This window comes from Gossypium hirsutum, chromosome A11, assembly GCF_007990345.1.
Source record: "Gossypium hirsutum isolate 1008001.06 chromosome A11, Gossypium_hirsutum_v2.1, whole genome shotgun sequence".
NCBI lineage: Eukaryota > Viridiplantae > Streptophyta > Magnoliopsida > Malvales > Malvaceae > Gossypium > Gossypium hirsutum.
The window spans coordinates 8,535,641-8,563,162 of record NC_053434.1 but is presented as its reverse complement, the minus strand read 5'-3'; the positions used below and the strand labels follow the sequence as shown (position 1 = coordinate 8,563,162).

General features: G+C 36.6%; 2 protein-coding genes and 1 long non-coding RNA gene across 3 annotated transcripts; 1 reads left to right on the top strand and 2 right to left on the bottom strand.

Moving 5' to 3' along the window:
- Positions 1–16,310: 16,310 nt before the first annotated feature.
- LOC107924831 (uncharacterized) lies at positions 16,311–17,248 on the top strand. Its single transcript, XR_001691866.2, has 2 exons — positions 16,311–16,463; positions 16,804–17,248. It is a non-coding gene; the product is annotated as an uncharacterized lncRNA (long non-coding RNA).
- On the bottom strand, positions 17,125–22,526 carry LOC107924830 (O-glucosyltransferase rumi homolog). The gene is made up of 7 exons (XM_016855437.2): positions 22,347–22,526; positions 21,653–21,910; positions 18,646–19,190; positions 18,329–18,521; positions 18,121–18,185; positions 17,790–18,000; positions 17,125–17,679 (listed from the first exon to the last, which is right to left on the bottom strand). The coding sequence occupies exons 2-7, from the start codon at positions 21,827–21,829 to the stop codon at positions 17,323–17,325; spliced, it is 1,548 nt and encodes a 515-aa protein (XP_016710926.2). The 5' UTR covers positions 21,830–21,910; positions 22,347–22,526; the 3' UTR covers positions 17,125–17,322.
- A 1,964-nt stretch (positions 22,527–24,490) lies between these two features.
- Positions 24,491–27,519, bottom strand: LOC107924782 (O-glucosyltransferase rumi homolog). The gene is given in 7 exon segments (XM_016855372.2): positions 24,491–24,951; positions 24,954–25,191; positions 25,299–25,509; positions 25,621–25,685; positions 25,764–25,953; positions 26,095–26,627; positions 27,189–27,519. Coding segments are annotated over 7 exon segments (1,353 nt in total). The 5' UTR covers positions 27,198–27,519; the 3' UTR covers positions 24,491–24,844.
- Positions 27,520–27,522: the final 3 nt, after the last annotated feature.

The following is a 27,522-nucleotide window of genomic DNA, read 5'->3' as shown; positions in this document are numbered from 1 at the left end:
TTAGGGCACGTTTTCTCGAGTTTTCAAACATCGAATATTGCCTTTATTCCAAAACAAATTCTTATTTCGAGATGACAAAATGTCATACCCAGTAAGTTAGGGCACAACACCTCGCATCTTCGAGAATAAGCATTTTTCAAAACTCGTATAATGATTTAAAAAGAATATATTCCGTTATTTAGGTTAAATGAGAAGAGTTGAAACCCAGTAAGTTAGAGCACGATTATCTCGAATTACCTAATACAGGATATTGCTTTATAAGAGAATTGTTAGAATATATAGAGTAAAAAAATATAACGTGATTTATAAAAGCAAATTTTAGTATTAATAATAATGTATAATAATGAGCGTGACGATATCAAAATAATAATGTGAGCAATTATATAAAAATGAAATAATAGCAAGCCTGGTAATGTGTAAATATAGACAAATGCATGAGGAAAATAAAACCATCGAATAAAAATACATAAAACATGACAAAAGAAAAATGGCAATGATGACGAAAACAATAATAATAGCAATAGTATAAAACTATAATAATACATATGGTATTAAAATATATATATATAATAATAGAAACAAAACAAACAAAACAAACAAAAAAAGGATATATGACATATTAAAAATATACGGGATATATATATGAAATGAGTACATAATAGTCATAAAAATATACATAATAGAATGTACAAACAATATGATATTTACAATATAGATGTACATAATATATATGATATGTATAATATTAATATACATGTGCATAATATGGAGTATTATATATATATATATATATTAGAAGGATGCATATATGATACACAAATGCATTAACAAAACAATAATACCAAAAATTAATAATAATATATAAATGTAGACGTATATGTATAGGTTAAAGATATATACACATATAATAATACATACACTAATATTATTATCAAATATAATGGGGGCAAAATAGATATAACATATATGTATATAATATGGTATTTAAATGCGTATACATGAAATATATATTGGAAATAATAATAATATATAAACATATAAAATATATATATAAGTGTTAAATGGAAAATAAAAAGATTACTAAATAATAGTATAAACATGCTAAAAATAACAATGAGAATAATAAATAAAATGATAAATAATGTTAGAAAATAAAAAAGGCAAAAATAATACAAAAATATATATATTAAATATGAAAAATGACTGAATTCGAAACAAAATGAAGTTTTGGGGTCGATTAAAAAATAATAAAGGAGAAATGGACTAATTTGAAAACGCGCGCGACTGCGGAGGGCCAAAAGGGAAATTTTCCCGAGCCCTTAAAACGCATCACTGAAGGGAGGGCCAAATCGCAATACGCGACAAATTTCTGGGTTAATTTAAAATAAATAAGAACTTGATTGCAAAATGTACAAAAAGCGGAAGGACTGCGCAAGCAATTAGACCATGCTTGCAAAAATACGCGGATCCTTCGGGCAGACGGGTTGGGTCATGGATCGGATCGCTAAACGACGTCGTTTTGGGTGCTAAATGCACGCCCCAAAACGACGTCGTACCGGGGGCCTTTAAAAGTCAAGTTTTTTTTTTGAAACTTCATTTTTCATTCTTTCCAGCAAAAAAAAGGCTGAAACCCTCTTTCCCTCTCTCCTTTCTCTGCAGCGAGCCCAGAAACCGACGAGGAGCCGACCGTTCGCCGCCGTGTCGTCCGCCGTGCCGGCCACCGTGTACGATGGCCGGAAATCGCTCAAGGTAAATTTTTTATTCTATTTTTTTTTTGCTATTTTATATATGTATAGGCATGTGAATAAATAGATTAAAAGAAGAAAAAGAAAGAAGACAATGATGATGGTAAAATCACCTTGCAATATTAGATTTCGATTCTTTGTTTGAACTGTTTTCTGCCTTTTGATTTTGCTGAGATTTCATTTTTTTTGCTTTTTGATGTTGATGAAATCTTTGTTTTGTATTCTTTAATATCTAAACGCTTTTCATTTTCAAAAAACCGACCCTCATGGTTTTTGATTCGGCTTTATATATAGCCATTACATGTTTCTTTTCTACTTCCTATCTTTTCTCTATTTAATATTTGCAGGTAGTGGAGCAAGTGGGTGACTGACGTGACCGTGGCGGTGGAGCAGAGGCGGTGGCCAGATTCTGACATGGGGCGGTGGGATAAGTAATTTAGGGTTTCAAATTCTGAAACCCTAAATTTTAGGGTTAGATTGGGGTTTGGGTAGGTTTAGTGTGTAGTGGGTAGTTTGGGTTTGCATTGGGCTTGTCGGTTTTGGTCTGTTTGTTTATTTGGTTTGAATTGGGCTGCTATTGGGTTTTATTTGGTGTTGTAGGGGGTTTAGTGAGTATTTAGGGGTTAGTGGGTTTTATTTGGGCCCCAAAATTGGGCTGTACAGCTGTCCCTCTTTGCTTGTTGTCGTGTAACGGGAACAGAGCAAAGACTTAAGAAAGACCAATTTTGCTTAGTCTCACCAGGTCTTGACTTGTTTAGAGCTCCTTTTCTCCAAGTAGCTTCATTCCAATCTTGTTTCTTCACTCCGATTTATTGCATCTTCAGGGAAGTAAGATTTGCTATCTTCAGTCCGCTCCATTACAACTTTAGGGGATAAGGTTAATGGCTTCGATCTGCTCCACTGCAACTTCAAAGAGATAAGATCTGTACTTTAGCTTCAATCTGTTCCACTGCAACTTCAGGGAAATAAGATTTTCTATCTTTAGTCTGCTCCACTACAACTTTAGGGAGATAAGACTTGTAACTTCAATCTATCCCGTTGAAACTTCAAGGAGGTCTGATGTGCTCTCCACTGACATTTCAAAGAAAAGAGATTTGTAATTTTCAACCTGTTACCCTACTGCTTAGGGGTTAAGGCCCATCCTCTTTGATCTGTTTCCCTACTGCTTAGGGGGTTAAGATCTTCAAAATTCAACTTATTACCCTACTGCTTAGGGGTTAAAGCTCGACCTGTTTACCTACTGCTTAGGATGATAAGATCTTCAAAATTCAGCTTGTTACCCTACTGCTTAGGGGTTAAAGCTCGACCTGTTTCCCTACTGCTTAGGGGTTTAAGGTTTGAAAATTTGGCTTGTTACCCTATTGCTTAGGGGGTTGAAACCCATCACTTCTGATCTGTTTCCCTACTGCTTAGGGGGTAAGATCTGTAAATCTTCAGTCTACTCCACTGCGACTTCAGGGAGATGAGACTTGCTGGATTCGATCTGTTCCACTGCAACTTCAGGGAGACAAGATCCGTAATTTTCAGCCTATTACCCTACTGCTTAGGGGGTCAAGGTCTGTAAATTCAACCTGTTACCCTACTGCTTAGGGGTTTAAGGCTTTTGTGAATTCACTGATTCTAGGGACATGACCTGTAGCATCAGTTCCATGTATTTATGCTTATGCCAAAGAATTAGGATGCTATGATTAAAGTGAATCAAATGCTCCTAATTAGATACATTATGAATGATCTATGAATGTATGAATGTAGCATATTGTGAGCGTGAATCCCTGTTTAGACTGCCATTGCTCTTTGTTCATCAAGGTTCCTTCACTGAAATGGTACCCTGTCTTTTTGTTCAGCTCCAATTTGAACAGAAGACCCGAAGAGGTAGTCCCAATTTAAACTCTTTCTTCTCAGATGTTTTCAATCTTTGAGTTTAGTTAGTTCTAAAAAAGATAGTCCTGTTTCAGGTTCCTGTACTATTTAGAAACTTTCAGAGTAATATGTAGAACTCTTTTTACGAAAATGACTTTAGTCCATTAATCATCATTTCAATGCAAAATTCTTGAAAAAGATCATAACAATGGCAAAACTGAAATTTATCAGAAACAACATTTGAAGGGAATAGATTAAAAACAAACATTGCTGGAATACAAAATGAATAAAAGGGAATAGGTGCCCCAGATATCGCAGCGTGAGTTTCTCTGTACTGACTTCTTGAAGACTCCTTTTTTTGCCCAATATGTGTTTAGGGGATCTAGAGTACTCTTGCAGATGTCCCAAGATGTAACATCTCTCCTCCTTGTTAATTTAGGTACCATAAGACCATCGCATGCCCCACCTTTGATCAAAATTTGAATCGCCCTTTACGGGTTTTCAATTCAAAATCCCTTTGGTCTCAAGGTGCTCTTTGCGAGTTTTCACCCTGGCCTCTCCTCTTTTTTTCTTTTTTTTTAGGCGAAGTATTTCTTAACCGAATCCGAATTCACGGGATTGGATAAGGTCTTGCCATCCATTTCAGCCAATATCAATGCTCCGCCAGAAAAGGCTTTCTTCACCACATAAGGCCCTTCCCAATTTGGCATCCATTTTCGTCTGAAGTCCTTTTATATGGGCAGGATCTTTTTCAGTACTAGGTCTCCCTCGTGGAACTCTCTGGGACGAATCTTTTTGTTGTAAGCTCGCGCCATTCGCTTCTGGTACATCTGACCATGGCGAATAGCCCGTAGCCTCTTTTCTTCAATCAAATTCAACTGATCGTATCGGGACTGGATCCATTCCGCTTCATCCAACTTTACTTCTGACAAAACTCTGAGGGAAGGAATCTCGACCTCGATAGGTAAAACTGCCCCCATCCCATAAACTAATGAGAAAGGCGTTGCCCCAGTAGAAGTTCTGATAGACGTTCGATAAGCATAGAGGGCGAATGGTAGCTTCTCATGCCAATCTTTATAAGTTTCTGTCATCTTTCCTACAATCTTCTTGATGTTCTTATTGGCTGCTTCGACTGCACCGTTCATCTTCGAGCGATACGGTGACGAGTTGTGATGTCTGATCTTGAACTGACTGCAGACGTCCGCTATCGTGCTATTGTTAAAATTCAATACGTTGTCAGATATGATCCTTTCCGGCATTCCATATCGACAGACGATTTCCTTTTTCAGAAACTTGCTAACTGCTGATTTAGTGACATTGGCATATGAAGCGGCTTCCACCCATTTGGTGAAATAATCGATGACCACAAAGATGAAACGATACACATTTGAAGCTTTTAGTGAAATTGGCCCAATCACATCCATGCCCCACATCGAGAAAGGCCATGGCGAAGTCATGACATGCAGAGGTGAGGGAGGTACATTAATCTTGTCTCCATAGATTTGGAACTTATAACATCTTTTGGCGTAGTTAATACAGTCTCCTTCCATGGTGGACCAATAATAACTGAACCCCATAATTTGTCTAGCCATTGTAAAACCATTAGCATGTGTCCCGTAGACGCCCTCATAGACTTCTTCCAAGATTTTCTTAGCCTCAATGGCGTTTACACATCTTAACAGTACCTGATCCTTTCTTCTTTTGTATAGGATCTCCCCGTCTAAGACATAGTCACTGGCCAGTCTTCTCAACGTTCTTTTGTAGTTCTCAGTAGCTTGGTCGGGGTACTCGCGATTCTTCACATATCGTAGGATATCGTGGTACCAAGGGCGATCATCATTTTCCTCTTCTTCTTCGAGGTTGTAACAATGAGCCGGGGCCTCGTAAATGCTCATTTGGATTGGTTTCACATCCTCTGGTTGGTTCACCTTAATCATAGAAGCTAAAGTTGCTAGGGCGTCAGCCATCTGATTTTCTTCTCGTGGGAGGTAGTAGAAGATAATATCATCAAACTCTTTAATTAACTCAAGGATCAACCTCCGGTAATTGATCAATTTGGGGTCTCTTGTCTCCCATTCACCTTTGAGTTGATAAATCACTAGGGCAGAATCTCCATATACCTCTAACACCTTGATTTTACGTTCTATGGCCGCACGTATTCCCATGATGCATGCTTCGTATTCTGCCATATTGTTCGTGCAGTCAAAATTCAATTTACTAGTGAATGGATAATGATCTTCGTTCGGGGACACCAAAATTGCCCCGATTCCGTTACACACGGCATTTGATGCTCCGTCAAAGTTTAGCTTCCAAAGGTGACCTTCTTGAGGGTCTTCTTCAGTGGTTGCTATGCACATTAGATCTTCATTTGGGAAATCAAAATTCAGAGGCTCGTAGTCCTCTAGGGCTCTGCTGGCTAAGAAATCTGCTATCGCACTCCCTTTTACGGCCTTCTGGTTCACATAGACTATATCGAATTCAGAAAGTAGAATTTGCCATCGAGCCATTCTCCCGTTCAAGGCAGTCGACTCCATCAAGTACTTCAGAGGATCCATTTTAGAGATCAGCCAAGTTGTATGGTACAACATGTATTGTCTCAGTCTTCGAGTTGTCCAAATCAAGGCACAGCACAACTTTTCAATGAACGAGTATCTCGTCTCACACTCAGTAAACTTTTTACTGAGGTAATATATCGCTCTTTCTTTCCTTCCCGATTCATCGTGTTGGCCAAGCACGCATCCCATAGAATTTTCAAATACCGTCAAATACAGTATCAGTGGCTTATCTGGATTAAGTGGTGTCAACACTGGGGCATTAGACAAATATTGCTTAACTTTGTCAAAGGTCTTCTGGCATTCCTTGTCCCAACCACCAGGGTTGTGTTTCTTAAGGAGACGGAATATGGGGTCACATTTCTCGGTTAGTTGTGAAATAAATCGAGCGATGTAATTTAGTCTTCCTAGGAATCCTCGAACTTCCTTCTGAGTGCGTGGTGGAGGTAACTCTTGTATGGTTTTGACTTTATCTGGATCAATCTCAATCCCTTTTCCACTGACCACGAATCCTAGCAGTTTTCCAGACCTGGCTCCGAATGAACATTTTGCGGGGTTGAGTTTCAACTGGAATTTTCTCAACCTCAAAAATAATTTCCTCAAGACTTGCACATGTTCTTCTTCAGTCCGAGATTTGGCGATCATGTCGTTGACATAGACTTCAATTTCTTTATGCATCATATCTTGAAATAGGGTTACCATGGCTCTCTGATATGTTGCTCCCGCATTTTTAAATTCGAACGGCATTACTTTATAGCAAAAGGTTCCCCACATGGTCACAAATATGGTTTTATTCATGTCTTCAGAATGCATCTTGATCTGATTATACCCTGAGAAACCATCCATGAAGGAGAAGAGTGAGTAACCTGCCGTGTTGTCCACTAAGGTGTCGATATGAGGCAACGGGAATTTATCTTTCGGGCTGGCCTTGTTTAAGTCTCTGTAGTCTATACACATCCGTACCTTTCCATCTTTTTTAGGGACGGGGACGATGTTGGCTACCCATTCCGAGTACTTAACTACTTGTAAGAAACCAACATCAAATTGCCTCTTGACTTCCTCTTTTATCTTCAACAGAACATCGGGCCGCATCCTTCGAAGCTTTTGCTGAACTGGCTTGTATTCTTCTTTGATGGGGAGCCTGTGTACCACAATGTTAATACTTAGCCCAGGCATATCCTGATATGACCATGCAAAGACATCCTTGAACTCTTGGAGTAACTCAATAAGGTCCCGCTTTGTCTCTGTGGTGATGCAAGTTTCGATCTTTACTTCTCTCCTTTCTAGTTCATCTTCCAAGTTCACGACTTCTACAGTCTCTTTGTGGGGTAGAATCTGTTTCTTCTCGTGTTCTACCATCCTTAACAAAATAGGGGATAAGTTACAGTCTCCGTCATCCTCAAAGTCTTGGGATCCCTCCAGACACATATCTCGCTCAAAAGGAGATTCTGAATTAGTAGCAACGTCACTCGCATCATTGATATCTGGAGACCTGTTGTAGGTGTGAAGAAAGATGCAAAGAATAAGAGAATCTAAGAACAATGATATGTTTGGTATGATCATGAATGAAAGAATAAAAGAATATTTGCACGAAATAAGTCAAAAATATGCATTTCATTGAAATAACGATTTCGAACATAAGCCTATTTCACAAAATGACACTTGTTACTCCTAGGCCTAGAGTAATAAATGTGTTTTGGACATTACTCTGAGTTAGTTTTAAAGACTACGGGAATCTCTTCCGCAGTCCAATTATTCAGAACACTTCCCGGCTCATAGGGGCGAATGCCTGACAAATTCTCTACCCTCGTCCCTTCTTCATATGTGGCGTTGATGTCCAAACTCTCCATCATTCCTTCCAAGATTTCCTTTCCCGACGTCTTCCGCTCGGAGTGAATGACCCCTCCAGACACAAAAGTCTTCGATATATGGGGGAAGATCATTGGTTCCCATTCGATTTCTCCCCCGCTCAATCGTGCTCTCCTTCTTTCTTGCTTCTTCTCAAGTTTCTTCTTCCTTTGTTTCATGTTCGGCTTAAACCCTAACCCAAAACGGTCTTATTTGTCCTTCATCATTGGTACATTAATCCTTTCCTGGAGGTATCTCCCGAGTCCTCTTCCGGGTAGAGCCCCCTTTCCCACAGTTAACCGTAGTCCCATTCTTGTAGTCTCAGATAACCTGGGCATTGGAATCCTATTTCTTTCGATGATGAACGTCGCGTTCACAAACTCCAAAGATCGAAAAGAGCACTCGATCGCTTCATCATTTGTCTCCAGATATGGGGCATCACTGGTTATTGTCGCGATGATGTCCTCTTCAGCATTGATTGTTACTAACTGACCTTCGGTCACTAATTTCAACTTTTGATGCAGCGATGAAGGGGACTGCCCCCGCTGAGTGTATCCATGGCCTCCCCAATAGGCAATTGTACGAAGGCTTAATGTCCATGACCAAGAAATCTACCTCGTATGTGCTCGGCCCGATTAAGAGGGGTACTTCAATTCTCCCCATTACCCTCCTTTTCGTGCCATCAAATGCTCTCACTACACTTTGGCATGTCTTCATATGGGAACTATCCACTGGCAACCTACTCAGCGTAGATAGGGGTAGGACATTCAGTGCAGACCCATTGTCAATCAATACCCCCGGTAACGTGTACCCTTTATAGCGAGTCGTGATGTGCAAAGCTTTAGTTGATCCTCGGCCCCCTGGCGGTACCTCATTGTCATTGAAGAATATGAAGTTGTCGGCACTTATATTGTTGACTAAGTGGTCTAGTTTGTTTACAAAGATATCGTTAGCAACATAAGTTTCATTCAGCACCTTCATCAATGCGCTGCGATGAGTTTCGGAACTTAAAAGTAAGGCCAGTACCGATATACGCGCTGGCTGTTTGTGCAACTGTTCTACGACACTATATTTGCTGTGCTTTAGGAATTTTAAGAATTCCTTAGCTTCTTTTTCAGTCACTGATTCATTAACAGTTGGTTCATGCCCCGCCGGCTTCTTTTTCTTTTGCTCAATTGCTAATGATTTTTCTTTAACCTGCTCGGCTTTTGTATTTGGGGTATAACGCCTTCCGCTGCGCGTATAAAAACCTTCATCTTAAACTTTTTCTGATGCATTAATCGGGGTCTCCTCTCCCGGGAATGTCACATTGCAGCTATAGTTCCACGGTACCCTTTTGCTATCTTTATAAGGAAAAGCAACGGGCTTTTGGATCACGACCTTTGGCGCAACTCGTGCCCCAGCTTCATTCATTCTCGGACGTGATATGATAACCACTGGGTAGTTGACTTTGTGAAACTCCTTCATCGACCCCTCTTCGGAGGCACACACATCTGTTTCTCTTGGGCTCCCGACATATTTGAAGAATTCCAGCTCCTTATTATCCATCAATCCTTGTATTAAAGCCCTGAATTGGCTGCATTTTTGGATCTCGTGATCCTCTTGATCGTGGAATTCACAATAATTCTTCGCTTCTCGAGGCCTGACCCCCGAATTTTGTTCTATCAAACCTCTTTCCACCATTTTTTTCCATACTTCTTTCAACAGGGTATTCACTTCTGCAACATTCATCTTAATTTCTTTCCCCGAACTCTGGATTATCACATTTATTCCCTTATCCCCATGGTTAGGTAATGGGTTCTCTGTATTAGATGCATCATCAAATTTCACAATCCCCATGTTGATGAGTCTTTCAACTAATTTCTTAAAAGTGGTGCAGTTTTCTATCGAGTGTCCTGTGGCTCCCGCATGGTATTCGCATTGGGCATTTGCGTCATACCATTTGGGGTATGGAGGTTGCATTGGCTTTAGATAGAAGGGAGACACGACATGTGCATCAAATAAACTCTGGTATAACTCCTTATACGTCATTGGAATGGGTGTAAATTGAAGTTTCTCCCTATTTTGTTTTGTGTTGGGCTCTTGTCGGGGAGGGCCCTGCTGTCAAGTAGTTGTTGACCTTGGTTGGCTTACGGTGATCGACTTCGAGTATGAGCTCACATTATTCACCTCGTGCTCTTTCTTTCTCGGCGCTGTCCTCTTAGTATTTTCCTCAGCCTCTATTTTCCCACATCTTATGGCATTTTCTATCATTTCTCCAGACATTACTATGTCCGAAAAACTCTTGGTTGCGCTACCCAGCATGTGGTTAATAAAAGGTGCCTTCAGGGTATTGATGAAGAGCATAGTGGTTTCCTTTTCCAACAGAGGAGGTTGGACCTGTGTGGCCACTTCTCTCCATCACTGGGCGTATTGCCTAAAGCTCTCATTATGCTTCTTCTCCATATTCTGTAAAGTGATTCTATCAGGGGCTATGTCTGCCACATGACCGTATTGCTTCATGAAGGCTTGTGCTAAATCTTTCCATGAACTGATCTGGGCGCGACTCAGCTGGTTGTCCCATCTAGAAGCGGCCCCAACCAGACTTTCTTGGAAGCAGTGAATTAATAGCTGGTCATTGTTGACATGGCCCGCCATTCGTCTGCAGAACATAGTGATGTGAGCTTCGGGACAGCTAGTCCCGTTGTATTTCTCAAATTTCGGAGTTTTAAACTTGGGAAGGAGTACCAGGTCCGGAACCAAACTTAATTCCTTAGCGTCGATTCCACCACGATAGTCGGTGTTTTTCGTTTCTTTAATTTTTTCTTCCAACCATCTACACCTTTCTTCAAGCTCTCTCGGGAGTTCTACCCTTGTCTTTTCTGCTTCTATTACTTCATCGAGATTGAGGACCACAGGATTGGTTGAATTGTCCCCCGGATTAGAGCCTGAGCCGGCCTGATAATTCATCGGTGCCGAAGCACCGGCCTGAAATGGTTGGGGCCTAATCATGACCGATGGCCTTCTTGGGTACATGTCAGGTTGTGTCTGAATGTCTGCTGGGGCAAAACCCGGAGGGTAGGTAGGATCTTCATTATCTTCTTCCGCATTGACCAAAGGGCTTTTCCCTTTTTCTAATTCGCCAGCCAATAGACGAGTTAATTGGTCCATCATGCTTTTCTGGGACTCCAACATGTGGTCCCTCATATCTTGCTAGATTTTGGCAAGCTGTTCTTGCATACGTGCTTGTAATTGATCCTGCATCTCTTTTTGTATTTGTTCCAATTCTCTAACCTTTGGTCCATTGCCCTTGTTTTTTCTCTTGTACCGTAACGATGTTCCAGGGTAATGGCCATGATTTTTTAGGGTTTCTTGTGAGTTTTAGTGCATATGATACAATGTTGATGCATGAATGCAGTGAATGCGATGAATGCAAAAAATGCGTTGATTCCAATTCGATTTCATTAGAGTAACTTTTCTAGAAAACAAGTTTCTTTACATAAAATAGATTACATATAAGGCTTGGCCCTGATGCTTAAGGCCTTGACCTGCCTAAGAAGCCAAGCTAGCTTTTGTCCTCGGTCTGATTCTGACTCGTATTTTAAACTCAGCACATCTGCTTGTACTGCTAAGTTTGCAAGTGATCAGCCACTTCTCGCACTTGAGTCAAAGCTTCGCTCATGACGTAGTCCCTGCTTCTGACTTGGTCTTGAGATTGATGAAGTTGATCATTCCATCGCTCGCTATTTACCTCGAGGAGTTCTATCTGAAGTTCACGATTTTGCAGCGCTGTTCTGAGTTCTTCTATATTCTCTTTTAATTCTTCGATTCTGTTCTGACTAGCTTTCAACTCGATTGCAGAATTACGCGAGCGATACTGATACAATGACCTTTCTAACTCTGATACTCCGATCTTTAACCCTTCTTTCTCATTCTGGCTTTCTACCAAACTTCTTTTCAAAGCACCTTCTCGAGCTTGAGCTCCGCGAAATTTTTCCTCCCATTGGTTGGCTTTGCTTTGTTCTTCCTTAACTTCATGTCGCTATTGTTCGGATGTTTTTTCTAACCCAGCGGTTCTCATTGATCTGCGCAGCTTCTTATAGTCTGTTTTCAAACTGTCTAAGTCCTCTTCGGCCTTGTTTTTCCCTTTTCTGAGTTTTTCAGCTTCTAGTTTCTGGACATCGACATATAACCCTAACTGCATCTTTTCTTCTTCCAATTGCTCGATCCTTTTTTCTAGCTCCAGACTCTTTCTCGCGAAATCTTGCTTGATGATTTCTAGCTCAGATGGGATTACTTTCAGGTGCTCTTCTATCGACTGAGGATTCCCTAGATCTGATGTAGGGATGTTGTCGTTAATCATCTGATTCCACCATCGGTCGTACTCAGGAGTAGTCATGGGATTGGCAGCAAACTTCTTCATTCTACGAGTCTGGTTCCAGGCATTTGATATCTCGCGAACTTTCTTTTTGTAATTATTCCCTGTGAACACGAACTCGCACTGGGCTAACCCGTATGTTGGTGGTGTAAACTGTCTGGATCTGTACTGTCGTAATGCAAGCAGAGGAGCATACCCGACGGCCCCCCATACTCCTAACAAGGGAACCCAATCGAAGTCTCCGCATCGGTATAATATTTCATTAGGAACCATCCACGGGGCTCTCCATTCAACATCTTCTTCTTACAGATTCTGGAGCACCGTCATCTAATTTTCTTCTGTCACATCATCTCGCCTCGGTGTAGCCACAAACTCTTTCAGCGGAGAGTAATTTTCAAAGAAGATGCGATACGAGACCTTTTCCACTTTCCAAAAATGGTTGTGGAACCAGGATAACAAGAGTTGTGCGCATCCAATAAATCTCCCTTCGCCCGCTCTTCTACAAACATTTAATGATCTGAAAGTTTCAGCCAAGATTGCGGGTACAGGTGTGGTTCCTTTGCCAAGCCAGTCGAAAAGGTCGGCAACAGCCTCGTCTACATGCCCCAAAGCCTTGGGGAAGATGACCAGTCCATAAATGCTCAAGGCGAAGACATCTACCCTTTTCTTCACGTCAGGGTGCGCTAAGACTAGATCCCTCAGGTTCCTCCAATGAATGCATTTACAATCTTCTTTTTGTTTGATCCGGGTTGTCACCCACTGTTCGCTCATCCCTGTGAGGTTCATTAGCTTTTTTGCAAATGCTGGGACGTTAGCAGGTCTGGCATAAATTCTGTCAACCTCAATCTTTGGGCAATGGAGCAAGGTCGTGTATTCTTCTATAGTAGGTACCAAATCTACTTTCCCGAAGGTGAAGCAACTGTAAGCAGAATTCCAATATTGGGCAAGGGCTCGAAACAGGTGTTCATCTACCTTGACATCAAGCAGATAAGGTAAATCACCGTAATGACAATAGAATAGCTGTTTGACCTCGTCATCCCACTGACCCCAAATTTCTTTCATCTCTTGGAGATTATTCTGAGTTATGCTGATCCGAGTAAAATTCCACAATTCTGACACGTACCCCTCGGTAAGACTGTCACCTTTCTCTTGTTGTGTTGTCTCAGCCCATATCCGGACAGCCGCGTTGTCTTCTACTTTATCAAAAAACCTCTTTTCCATGATAAGCTATCTATTTAGGAACCGAATGCGAATCAACACCTTTTACAATAAAAATGCCATGCAAATGCAATCAAAGTAAAACAAAGTAAGTCAGTAATTTATACGCAGTTCAAAGCAAACAAAGAATAATAAATATAGCACTTGCTCAGGTGATCACTAGGGTTTCGGAGTGGCTCTACCTAGAGCGGGTTCTTAAGGCTCGCTACATGGGGTTTAGTTCTAGAGTAAGGGTACCTGAACCAGCAGATTCCTGATATTCACCCATTATAGGCTCATACAGACCGAGTTTAGTTCAGGGGAATACATTTTCCTATGGCTGCACGGAGATGAAAATCTCACGAAGACATAGGTACGGATGTATCCCGAAAGCGATCCACTATCCTGCACGGAGGTGAAAACCTCACGAAGGAGTAGTTTCTCACTCCCACTTAAAGGGATGTGACCACGGCGGCCATGCAATGCAATATGCAAAACTATTTAAAGATTCGAAAAAACGCAGCAGGTATTGTACCACAAAAATAGCTAATGAAATGTAATGAAAGGATCGCATTTTAAAACCAAATTTTTAATTTTCGATAAAAAGACAAGAGTTAATCAACTCGTGGCTTTACTCTCTCATTCGTGTCCCCAGTGGAGTCGCCAAGCTGTCGTAACCATTTTTTGGTGAAACGGGAATCGACTTGGGTTTTGACAATAAACGCAAAAAAACGGGAGTCGCCACCGATCCTTTTTGACTAGGTGTGATCGGGTCACCTCGTTAAAGTGGTTTTTTTTAATAAATAACTTGATTTATTTAAACAACAATTTTGGTCTACGCAAATCAAGAAAACAGGTTCGGGAGTCGGTTACGCACGAGGAAGGATTAGCACCCTCGATACGCCCAAAATTGGTACCTAGTTGATTAATTAGTGTCTTAGTGTCGAAGATTGAAAACTTGGAAAACTTTTGAAATACGATCCTTTTTTTGTAAAGAAAATGCTTAAATATTAAAGACCTTCTCGTCTCAAATATGAAATGTCATATCCAGTGAGTTAGGACACAACATCTCGAATTTTCGAGAGCGAGCTTGCCTTTTATAAAATCTGTGTATTTTAAAGGGTATTCGATTATTTAGAGTGAACGAGAGAAATCGAAACCCAGTAAGTTAGGGCACGTTTTCTCGAGTTTTCAAACACCGAATATTACCTTTATTCCAAAACAAATTCTTATTTCGAGATGACAAAATGTCATACCCAGTAAGTTAGGGCACAACACCTCGCATCTTCGAGAATAAGCATTTTTCAAAACTCGTATAATGATTTAAAAAGAATATATTCCGTTATTTAGGTTAAATGAGAAGAGTCGAAACCCAGTAAGTTAGGGCACGATTATCTCGAATTACCTAATACATGATATTGCTTTTATAAGAGAATTGTTTGAATATATTGAGTAAAAAAATATAACGTGATTTATAAAAGCAAATTTTGGTGTTAATAATAATGTATAATAATGAGCGTGACGATATCAAAATAATAATGTGAGCAATTATATAAAAATGAAATAATAACAAGCCTAGTAATGTGTAAATATAGACAAATGCATGAGGAAAATAAAACCATCGAATAAAAATGCATAAAACATGACAAAAGAAAAATGGCAATGATGACGAAAACAATAATAATAGCAATAATATAAAACTATAATAATACATATGGTATTAAAATATACATATAATAATAGAAACAAAACAAACAAAAAAAAAAGATATATGACATATTAAAAATATACGGGATATATATATGAAATGAGTACATAATAGTCATAAAAATATACATAATAGAATGTACAAACAATATGATATTTACAATATAGATGTACATAATATATATGATATGTATAATATTAATATACATGTGCATAATATAGAGTATTATATATATATATTAGAAGGATGCATATATGATATACAAATGCATTAACAAAACAATAATACCAAAAATTAATAATAATATATAAATGTAGACGTATATGTATAGGTTAAAGATATATACACATATAATAATACATACACTAATATTATTATCAAATATAATGGGGGCAAAAATAGATATAACATATATGTATATAGTATGGTATTTAAATACGTATACATGAAATATATATTGGGAATAATAATAATATATAAACATATAAAATATATATATAAGTGTTAAATGGAAAATAAAAAGATTACTAAATAATAGTATAAACATGCTAATAATAACAATGAGAATAATAAATAAAATGATAAATAATATTAGAAAATAAAAAAAGGCAAAAATAATAAAAAAATATATATATATTAAATATGAAGAAGGACTGAATTCGAAACAAAATGAAGTTTTGGGGCCGATTAAAAAATAATAAAGGAGAAATGGACTAATTTGAAAACGCGCGCGACTGCGGACGGCCAAAAGAGAAATTTTCCCGAGCCCTTAAAACGCATCACTGAAGGGAGGGCCAAATCGAAATACGCGACAAATTTCTGGGTTAATTTAAAATAAATAAGAACTTGATTGCAAAATGTACAAAAAGCGGAAGGACTGCGCAAGAATTAGACCATGCTTGCAAAAACACGCGGATCCTTCGGGCAGACGGGTCGGGTCGTGGATCGGATCGCTAAACGACGTCGTTTTGGGTGCTGAATGCACGCCCCAAAACGACGTCGTACCGGGGGCCTTTAAAAGTCAAGTTTTTTTTTTGAAACTTCATTTTTCATTCTTTCCAGCAAAAAAAGGCTGAAACCCTCTCTCCCTCTCTCCTTTCTCTGCAGCGAGCCCAGAAACCGGCGAGGAGCCGACCGTTCGCCGCCGTGTCGTCCGCCGTTCCGGCCACCGTGTACGGTTTCGGAAATCGCTCAAGGTAAATTTTTTATTCTATTTTTTTGCTATTTTATATATGTATAGGCATGTGAATAAATAGATTAAAAGAAGAAAAAGAAAGAAGGCAATGATGATGGTAAAATCACCTTGCAATATTAGATTTCGATTCTTTGTTTGAACTGTTTTCTGCCTTTTGATTTTGCTGAGATTTCGTTTTTTTGCTTTTTGATGTTGATGAAATCTCTGTTTTGTATTCTTTAAGATCTAAATGCTTTTCATTTTCAAAAAAACCGACCCTCATGGTTTTTGATTCGGCTTTATATATAGCCATTACATGTTTCTTTTCTACTTCCTGTCTTTTCTCTATTTAATATTTGCAGGTAGTGGAGCAAGTGGGTGACTGACGTGACCGTGGCGGTGGAGCAGAGGCGGTGGCCAGATTCTGACATGGGGCGGTGGGATAAGTGATTTAGGGTTTCAAAATTTGAAACCCTAAATTTTAGGGTTAGATTGGGGTTTGGGTAGGTTTAGTGTGTAGTGGGTAGTTTGGGTTTGCATTGGGCTTGTCGGTTTTGGTCTGTTTGTTTTTTTGGTTTGAATTGGGCTGCTATTGGGTTTTATTTGGTGTTGTAGGGGGTTTAGTGAGTATTTAGGGGTTAGTGGGTTTTATTTGGTCCCCAAAATTGGGCTGTACAGTGATATAAAGTTAGGAATTCCTCTGTTTCTTAATGCTATTTTGAAATCAGTCCTGTATTTGATTACAATTACAAATTCTTCCATATGATCAGTGCAAGAATGATCTGAAATAGACTAAGCTTTTCTTAATTTGGCTACACTAATTACACATGTTGATGAAAGAAAAAAAGGAGAAAGAGAGGTTTCTAGCTTTCTACTGATTCTTATGGTTTAGTTTTTTTCCAATATTCTGTCTCCAACGTCTCCACTTGCCTTGTTATTTTGTCTTCTCTGTCGAGAGAAGCTTGAATGGCTTGAGGTTCAAATGGGGGAGGCAATGCACATGGAAGTTTATGACTAGGAGACTTCACCATTGACTGCACCATGAAATCCTTCCATAAACCTTTCTGCAAGCATGCTACGGATTCGGCGCAGACCCTGTGGGCTTTTGAAGGTATTGTTGGTTTAAACTTCAAGAGTTTGGAGTATTCGTTCAACAAATGAAACATGTAGTCATACACATTTCGCATTGTCAGAGTCTCTTCGATAAATTTGCTTCCTGCTTTCCCCATGGCCTGTGCCTGCAAGTTTATAAAGTGAAATTAAAGGTACATTATATATTTTCTTAAGAGAGAGATATACATGATTGAATTCATTGCAATCCATGTTTTCATTTGCTGAGAATATGTACCTCTTGAGGGTGATTATTGCCCCATTCAACTGCAAACTTAAGATCCCTGCATTTGTTTTTGCGACGGATAGGCCAGTAATGCTGCATCGACACCATACTTCTCGAGAAGAAATCACAGTATTTAGGCTTTATCAACAACGTCATGCTATCACATGCCAGTATGTATTTCTCACTTACAGACCAAGTTGCTCCTTCTATATAGATTTTATATCTTTATATAGATTGTACCGCAGCAAAGTTGAAAAATCTCATTAGACTGAAAGCTGTTTAAAATTGAAATTTTAAAAACCTTCCATAAGGAGGAGAAAAAAAGGGTTTTGCATATATATACCTATGGCTACATTGATCTTCCAATTTCGAATGCTTGAACCCTTGTTGACTTTCTTTGCCCCAATCCTGAATTAATAACCAATTAGGGTTACAAACACAGAGTTACCCATTTGGCTTGGCGTTGCCTAAGTTTCTTATGATTTCAATCAATTTATAAAAGCCCTGCCCATCAATGACACAAAGAAGAAACATAATAATTCAGGAAGTACCTGCTTATAAATCCGAACATTCCAGTCGTTTTTATCTGAAAGGTTGCATTTCAAAAGTTCTACCCGATCTTTAGCAACGTATGGGTTACCCTTCCAGTAGGCATAAGGTTCTCTCTTTTCCCACTTTATCCTCTCCCTCCCTTTCTTTATTGCCCTCAACGTCTCCTCCCATGGCTTTATATTCACCTCCGCCCTGCCAGGACAAAGCAAACTAAATATGATTAACTAGCTACTTGCAGTAAAAAGTTTTATAAACACTTGGCATTTTTTTCTCCGTTACCAACGTGTGAATTTAGGCAATATGTTGCAGAATTTACCATCCCCAGAAGGTCCAATCAGGGAACACAATGTCCAGTGCTGCTTTCTCTCCACAGTAATGAAAAACCGGCGGTGGTGATGTAGCATTGAGTCCTTTGTAGTCTCTTTTCATGATCATAGTCTTGTCTCCACTATAGAACAAAAGGTCCAAGTCTGGTACCTTTCCAGGGTACAACCTTAGAAGCTGCAAAATGCCCCATATTGTAAATACATCCCTGGTTTGATATGGCTTCTTGTACTTCTCCACATAGGCCTTTCCGTTGACAATGACGAGCCTGAAATCCGCACTGGGTTTTCCCCTTTCGATCATGTCTTCTGTAATCCCCGAACTCTTCCATTGCTTTAAATCTTGGTGGATCCACCGGAAGTAATCTGGGCAAGTTCTAGCCGATGATTCTTGGGGCTGGAACACCGACGGGTAATTTTCCGGGCATGTTTGGGGTAAATTAACTGAATTAGAGCAATTTAGAGGAAATTCAATCCTCTCATGATAAGTTTTAGAAGTTCGTGAGTTAAAAATCGACTGCCCAATTGAAGTGCCCCGCTGAGAAACAAGTAGATCAAAAAATCTGCATTAATCTTTTATTAACAAAATTCGAAATATGGAAATATAATAGTATACATATTTTGAACTCAGTGAGATTTTGCTACACATTAAATTTATTTATTTTTAAAATTTTAAATACGAGTTATAGACCCATGGTACAAACTCAATTTTATTTGTAAAGTTGTACAACATAATTACAATATATACCGTCAAAAAATTTATTTAATAAATATATTTGCTAAAACCTTATATAAAAATAATTCACTAAAATGAAAAAATTATGAATTTTATGTAAAAATGTTTTTATTTAGTAGTCATCAAAAAGACTACATCAAATGAATTCACTACGACTTTGATTAGGAGAATTCTTCTGTTACTATCACAGACTCAGTATTGGCCCAAGAGAAAAGAATAAAAAAGTTGACGAACTGACAAAGTTGATTCACATAAATAAGCAAGGGTTGCAAATTTTTGAAATTTCCCCGCTAGAGGGTTTGAATTGTGTTATGTAATTTTGTTTCTTTATTATCTTATTTATCACAAAAAAAGGAAAAAAAAGCCCTCACACCACATTTATAACTTTGTAAAATGATTGGTTAATTTGATAATTTTATAACTAAGACCTAACTCAATTAGTCACTTAATATATTCTACAAAATTTACTAATGAATATATTTTCTGAAAATTCAAATATGTAACTTTTTTAAAAATTAATTATTTCAATAAATATATATGTGGTAATTACTAGGGGAGTAATACTCAGTTTTAACTGAAAAATCGAAAAAATTAACACAACAAATTATTTTTATTTTGATTTGGTTGGGTAGGGACTTATTTTATATTATTTTCTAATTATTTAAACTATATTTATTTTATGTAATATATAATAAATATTTTATCATATAAACTCAACTCAATAATTTTAAACCCAATTAAAAAAAATTTTGAATTTGTTAACTAAAAATTCGACTGAACTGACCAAATCAATGTTGGTTTGGTTTGACTGGTTTGCTCAATTAAAGTTGATCGGATCAATTATCTCATATTAAAATTAGTTAAGTCGATTCGAAAAAAATTGATCGAACCAACCGATTAAATCGATTACTCTACCCTACTAATTATCATTGCAAATTTGTGTTTTAAAATTTAATTATGAATTTTACCCTTTATTTTATAAAAATAAATAAGTTAATTCTTTTAGTATAATTGGTGAAAATTTGATCCTTAATACTTTATAAAAAGTGAGACCTTATCCTAATTAAAAATTAAACATTGTTGTTAACTTAAAAATCAGTAGTTGAAACAATTTTTATGTAAAAAAATACACAAAAACATTCAACACTTAATTAAAAATCAGCCAATCAAGTTCACATGTTTATTAATAAATAGCTCAAATTTTTAATTTTCATAAAGTAAAAAGATGGAAATTTGACAAATTAAAATAAAAAAACTAAAGAGTTTAATTTCTTTATTTCAGTAAAATAAAAAGATGAAATTTATAAATTTACAGCTAATTTAATTATTAAGTTCGTTTTTTTCCCTCAAATTTTTTTTATTAAAAAGTTAAAGTACTAAAAAAACTCCTCGAAAATCAATTGGACCCCTAGTTGAAAAGTGTAATCAATTAGAATATTAATTCAAAAATAACAATCAATTGGGTCCTCTGAATTGTCATTTCTATTAAGACCCCTGACGGACCACTAAGTGCTGGCATGGCGGATTACATGGAAAAACAATAACATTGAGAGCTTAATTGATTTTTTTAGTAATTTCTACTAATTTTTAAAACTTTTTAATAAAAATTACTACTCATTTTTTGTTTTTTTTCACACATGCTACCCCATCCTTATCAAGGTGCATTGATCACCTATCCTCAACCAAAACTCATCACTCACTTTAAACCACCAAATACTAAATCTATTATTTCTAAGATCCTTTACTTGAGACCCATCCAAATCAAATTATCATTACACTTCAAGCTCTTCCATTAAAATCTAATCCAAACCTTAAAAAAAAAAACTATAATTTTCTTATACATATATATTTTTTATTTTTTACAAATTTTTATACTTTCAATAAGTTTTTATTAATTTCATATATATTTTTATCATTTTAATTATATTTATATAATTTTCTATAATTCTATAATATTTAAATATAATTTGTTGAAATTTTTATATAATTCCTAAAATCAATTAAACCCTCCTAAAATAATTAAAAATCAATTAAACTCTCCTAAAAAAAATTAAGCCTTCCACGTTTAGCCATCACGTCACCCACCATGTCGATTTGTCGTGAGCTCAACAAAAATGACAATTCAAAGAGCCCAATTGATTATTATTTTTAGATTAAAGGTTCAATTGATGATGGGTTTTTTTAGTATTTTCATCCTATTAAAAAATGATTTAAAAAAAATGTGAAAAGATGAAGGAAAGCAACAGGTTTTGAGGGAGACTTACAATATCCATCCAGTTAAGCAGAGCAGCAATAAGGAGGAGGAAGAAGAAGAATATGAAGGTAGTAGTTGTTGAGACCAATCCCTTGAGGCGTCCAACACCAACCTTTGAAAAGCAGCCATGAATGACTTCATCACCGTAAGCCCTAATCCCTTGAAATATTTTAACATGCTCCGCCATAGAAACCGTATTTCCCAAGCTCCCGCACAGCCCTATTCCTGCTTCAATGCCTTGGTGTATATATATAAATGCATATCCTCCCTATAAGGCAAGACATTATAAATTGCCTTAAATATTTATTTTGACTAATTAATAAGTTGGCATACATATTCAACCCGATTCAATTTGGAGGGTTAACTTTTGCTTGGAGAGACTTCAGTTGACGTGGATACAGTCCTAGCTTTTTTATTATATTTGAAACCACTACTATTATTAAACCATAGAAATTAATGTTTCTGCAAAACCAATATATGTTAACGTTATTAAAAGACTTAAGAAATATTTATGATTCAACACGTTTGGAAGGAGACTTTTATCATACATATTCACAAGGAAAACAAATCAAAGAACAATCTCTAAATTCATAAAGAATTGAAAATCTTGATCGTGCATGTAAAACATAGTCTGATCTTGTTGTATGAGAGTAATCATTAATCATATACAGAAATAGAAAAAAAAAACGAAGATCATAATATACCTGTAAGTCAAGCGTATAAAGTGGAGATGGAGCTGCAAAACTGAGATGATCAGGTAGTGAAAGCTTGGAAAAATAAACAAGGTCAAAATCAAGCAGCAGTGTTACGATTTGACTTTCATCGCTGAAATTAAATTCCGTAAACCATAAGCTATTGATTTTTCTCAGGCAAGAGGAGGGGACAAAGATAATGAAATACTGATTTAACTTTTTTGAATAATTATTTTGTGCGACGGAATTTTGTAATTTTAGGGGTGAAGTCAGAAAAAAATTTTAGGGGCTGGTTGAAATTTTAATTTTTTCTAGTTTATATCTTTATAATTTATAAAAGATTAAATCAAATTTTTATAATTTTAGGAGGGTCAAAGTATAATTTTATATTTACTAATTTAAAAATTTTAAAAGAAATTTAAAGGTTTAAAAAATAATTTTATATTTTAAGGGGCCGGGCCCATGCCAGCCCCCTACCTTCGCCCCTGGAAGGGGTTGAGTTTTTGTCAGTTATATTTAAACACTAAAAATAAATAGGTCCAGTATTAAATAATTATCCTAATTTTTAAGTCTATCAATAAAAAAACTAAGAGATTATATTATCCAAATGGTAATTATTTGCTATAATTAAAAATTCAAATGAAGTAAACTATTTGTGATTAGACTTGTATATAGGTCGGATCACCCGTCTAAGCTTGAAGGTCCGTCAGAAAAAAGAAGAGTTTAAACAAAATATGATGTCCAAAAAATAGATTTGGTAAAATCTAAGGTCCATTTTTTTGTAAAAGGTCAACCCTTGGGCAATTATTTTTTTAACTTGAGTCTTACCCCATCCGAATATATTATATTATAAAAATATTATATTAATTATATATATTAAATAATAATTATATATATTTTTATATTTATATTAAATTATTAACCTAATAGCAATTAAATTCATTGTCCAAAACCTAAAAAAATAAAATTTATCCAACTAAATAACCCAATCCAAAATATAAAGTTTTAAATTTTATATCTAATACAATAAAATATTTATTATATTTATGGTAGTGTCTTTTAATATAAAAAATTTTTAATGTGGAAGAAAAAAATTATTTTAGCCTTTTTTTAGTGCATTATATATATATATTTAAAAAATTACTTTTAAATAAAAACTAATCTAAAAATCAAATATGAGTAGGTTGGGCCAGACTTAAGTTTACCTTTCTTAAATTAGGCTGGACTTGGACAAAAAAAGAAGCCCATTTTTCAGGAGTCAAACTCAGACTTGAAAATTTGATCTAAATACCTTGCATAGGCTAGACTTAAACTCGGGCCAACCTCTATTTATGGCATATGTTGTACTTTTATTTTATTATTATTTTTTTGAATAATCCCAGTATAAGTTTTAATCATATCTGCTCTTTTTGACACAATACATATAACTACCCATAGCCTTTCCCTAACTCATAAAATGGAGGATAATGCGCTTTAGTGCATTCAAACCCATATCAACCAAGCTGAAACTCAATCAACATGTAGTACTTTTATTTGTATTTGTTTTTAGAGTTTAAAATTTAGATTAATAATGGAAAGTCCAATCACCACGGGACATGTATCATAATTTCTTTTTCCATTTACAAGGTTGCGAGCATGCCATTACTCCTCATTTGATAAGCGGATCACATGTAATCATATACATTACATTATTAGATCGCTTTTGTATGAATTTGCGGACAGCCATTCCTGTGGCTGGTGATGGAAAATGCTATCTAAATTTGAGAATTTAGAAAACCAAACTTGTTAGTGGGATAAGGGTGGGTTACCCAATTCCACCGCAACACTTGCTGTTTTCTGTAGTGCCCAACACCACAATGGCACAATGTCCTTGATTAAGAAGTCATACAAACAAAGGCCTTATATATATAAAATAAAGTCATTGGATCACATTCCAGAAATATGTATTGGGCTGACGGATCAGGCCCATCCTTGTATCAAATTGAAGTATTCCCCCCACCGAAGCATTCTACTTCCATTTCATATTAAATGTAAGATTGAGTTAATATGATCCGTCAATTAAATTTTAATTTTGTTTACAATTACATAAATATTATTTTGAAAGTGTTTATATCTATCTATAATTTGATAAAAATAGAAAATTATATACACATAAGAAAATAATAATAAGATTTGATTCTATGTTATAAATACATGCAACCTCAAATATAAATACAAACAAATAGGTGAGTTCAAAATTTACGTGAGCTCTACCTTAACAGATATTTTAAAATAATATTCAAAGTTTATGGGAATTTTATCCCTAAGTAAAAACTATTCAAAAAATAGGTATTTATGTAGACTAACTGCTTGTAGTTTTAAAAAGAAAAAGGTGGAAGTTACTTTGGCTAACAAGCACCAAACTGTAGTGTGGAATACAAGAATATTTTTTTAATTGGCTAAACTAATTGAAGAAGTTTATGAAAACTAAACGAGGAAGAGAGGTTTGGTTTCTAGCTATCTAATGCTGCTTATGCTTTTAGTTTTTTCCAATATTCAGTCTCCCACGTCTCCACTTGTCTAGCTATTTTTTCTTTTGCCTTGAGAGAAGCTTTAATGGCTTGAGGTTTAAATGGGGAGGCAATGCACATGGAAGTTTATCACTAGGAGACTTCACCATCGACTGCACCATGAACTCCTTCAATAGGCCTTGCTCTGTGGTTTCGGAACAGAGCCTTCGGGCATTTGGAGGTATTGTCGGTTTAAACTTCAAGAGTTTAGAGTATTCGTTCAACAAATGGAACATGTAATCATACACGTTTTGCATTGTCAAAGCCTCTTCAATAAATTTGCTTCCTGCTTTCCCTATGGCCTCTGCCTGCAAATTTATGGAATGAAATTCAGGCAAGGGTATATATATTTCTTATGATAACTAAATGATTGAATTCGTTGCAATCCATGTTTTCATTTGCTGAGAATTAGCACCTTTTGAGTGTAATTATTGCCCCATTCAACTGCAAACTTAAGATCTCTGCATTTGTTTTCGTTGCGGATAGGCCAGAAATGCTGCATCGGCATCATGCTTCTCGAGAAGAAATCATAGTATTTAGGGTTTACCAGCAAGGTCATGCTATCGCATGCCAGTATGTATTTCTCACTTACGGACCACGTCCTTCCTTCTATATAAATTTTATATCTTTGATATTGATTGTACCGCAACAAAGTTAAAAATGTCATTAGGGTGAAAGTTGTTTAAAGTCGAAATTTACTTCCATAAGAATGGGAAGAAAAAGGTGATCGTATATACCTATGGGTGCATTGATCTTCCAATTTAGAATGCTTGAAACCTTCTTGGATTTCTTTAGCCCAATCCTGAATTAATAACAAGAGTTACCCATTTGGCTTGGCTCTGCCCCCATCAAAGAAGAAACATAATTTTTGAGGAATTACCTGCACATAAAGCCGAGCATTCCAGTCGTGTTTATCTGAAACGTTGCAGTTCAAAAGATCTCCCCTATCTGGAGAAGTTGGGTTACCCTTCCAGTAGGCATAAGGTTCCCTCTTTTCCCACTTGATCCTCTCCCTCTCTTTCTTTATTGCCCTCAATTGCTCCTCCCATGGCTTTATATTAACCTCTACCCTGCCACAACAAAGCAAACTAAATATCATTACTATAAGTTGGGGCATGTGAATCTTTTTATTATTATCGAATAACAGGGTTTGTAGATCAATCCAACTCTAATACTATAGTGTAAGTCGTTAATGATGTAGCAGAAATTACCATCCCCAAAAGGACCAATCAGGGAACACAATATCCAGTGCTGCCTCCTCTCCACAGTAATGAAACACCGGCGGTGCTAATGCAGCATAGCGTCCTTTGTAGTCACTTTTCATGATTACAGTGTTGTCCCCACAATAAAAGAGAAGGTCTAAATCTGGTATTTTTCCAGGGTACAACCTTAGAAGCTGCAAAATACCCCATATTGTAAACAGATCCCTGGTTTGAAATGACCTGATGTACCTCTCCACATAAGCCTCTCCATTGACAATGACGAGTCTGAAATCCGCAATGGGTTTTCCCCTTTCAATCATGTCTTTTGTAATTCCCGAACTTTTCCATTGCTTTAAGTCTTGGTGGATCCACCGGAAATAGTCTGGGCAAGTTTTATTAGTGGATGATTCTTTGGGCTCAAACACCGTCGTATGGTTAACTAAATTAGAACAGTTGAGAGGAAATTCAGCCCTCTCATGACGAATTTCAGAGCTTAGTGGTGGTGGTGGTGGTGGTGGTGGTGGAGTGCCCCCTATGATAGGCTGAGAAACAAGTTGATCCCAGCCCCCCCCAAAAAAAAAGAAAATCTTTGAATTAATTTTCATGAAAATTTGATGCTGCTTAGTATTTGATAGTCTGATATTGTAAAATTTCAGTTTCGGTTAAAAATTTATTCTTATTTTTTATTCCACTCTAAAGGGATATACCTTATTTGTGAAATCACAAAACATCATTCAGTAGATCAAATCATTTTCTTAACTATAAATATGTATAGTAAATATTTTTTTATGGTATTTCTAAAAATAATTATACGAACAAATTACGTTAAACATACGTCTAATTCACATGTCGAGAAAGACGATGGATGGATGTAAATTGTAATTTGAATTCTTAAAGTTCAATTTAATTATCAAATTAGGCTTTTTTAAATTATAAAAAAATTTGGTCATATTATAAATTTTAGAAATAATCTGTTTAATTATAATTATATACATGTACCAAAAAAAAAAGTCTATGATAATGCTTGATTGTTTTTCCTGGGATTATATTCATTAAAAATGATTAAAGTAATGGAGTACGCAACAGTTTTAGGGGAGACTTACAAAATTCATCCAATTAAGCAGAGCAGCAATAGCAAGGAGGAAGAAGAAGAAGACGAAGATGGTAGTTGCAGAGACGAATCCCTTGAGGGTCCAACATCAACCTTGGAGAAGCAACCATGAATCGCATGATCAGCATGAACATACTCCGCCATGGAAACTGTTGATTCCTTGAGATGGAGCTCAAAAACTGGGTAGATGATCAGCTGGTAAAAACTTGGGGAAAAAAAGAACACAAGGTCAAAAGTAGGCAAAGCAGCAGTGTTTTGATATTGTAGAAAGGGAAGGTTTCCATTACAACGTGCCTTGAGGGGAAAATATGGGCTTAATTCATGTA

Bases quoted from the DNA above. Each gene is read 5' to 3' on its own strand.
- LOC107924830 (XM_016855437.2), bottom strand. From the start codon at position 21,829: ATGGCGGAGCATGTTAAAATATTTCAAGGGATTAGGGCTTACGGTGAT. The intron at 18,001-18,120 runs GTATATATATGC...ATCTATATAAAG, and splicing joins GAAGATCAATGTAGCCATAG to ATATAAAATCTATATAGAAG. The intron at 17,680-17,789 runs GTACATATTCTC...ATAAACTTGCAG, and splicing joins GCAATAATCACCCTCAAGAG to GCACAGGCCATGGGGAAAGC.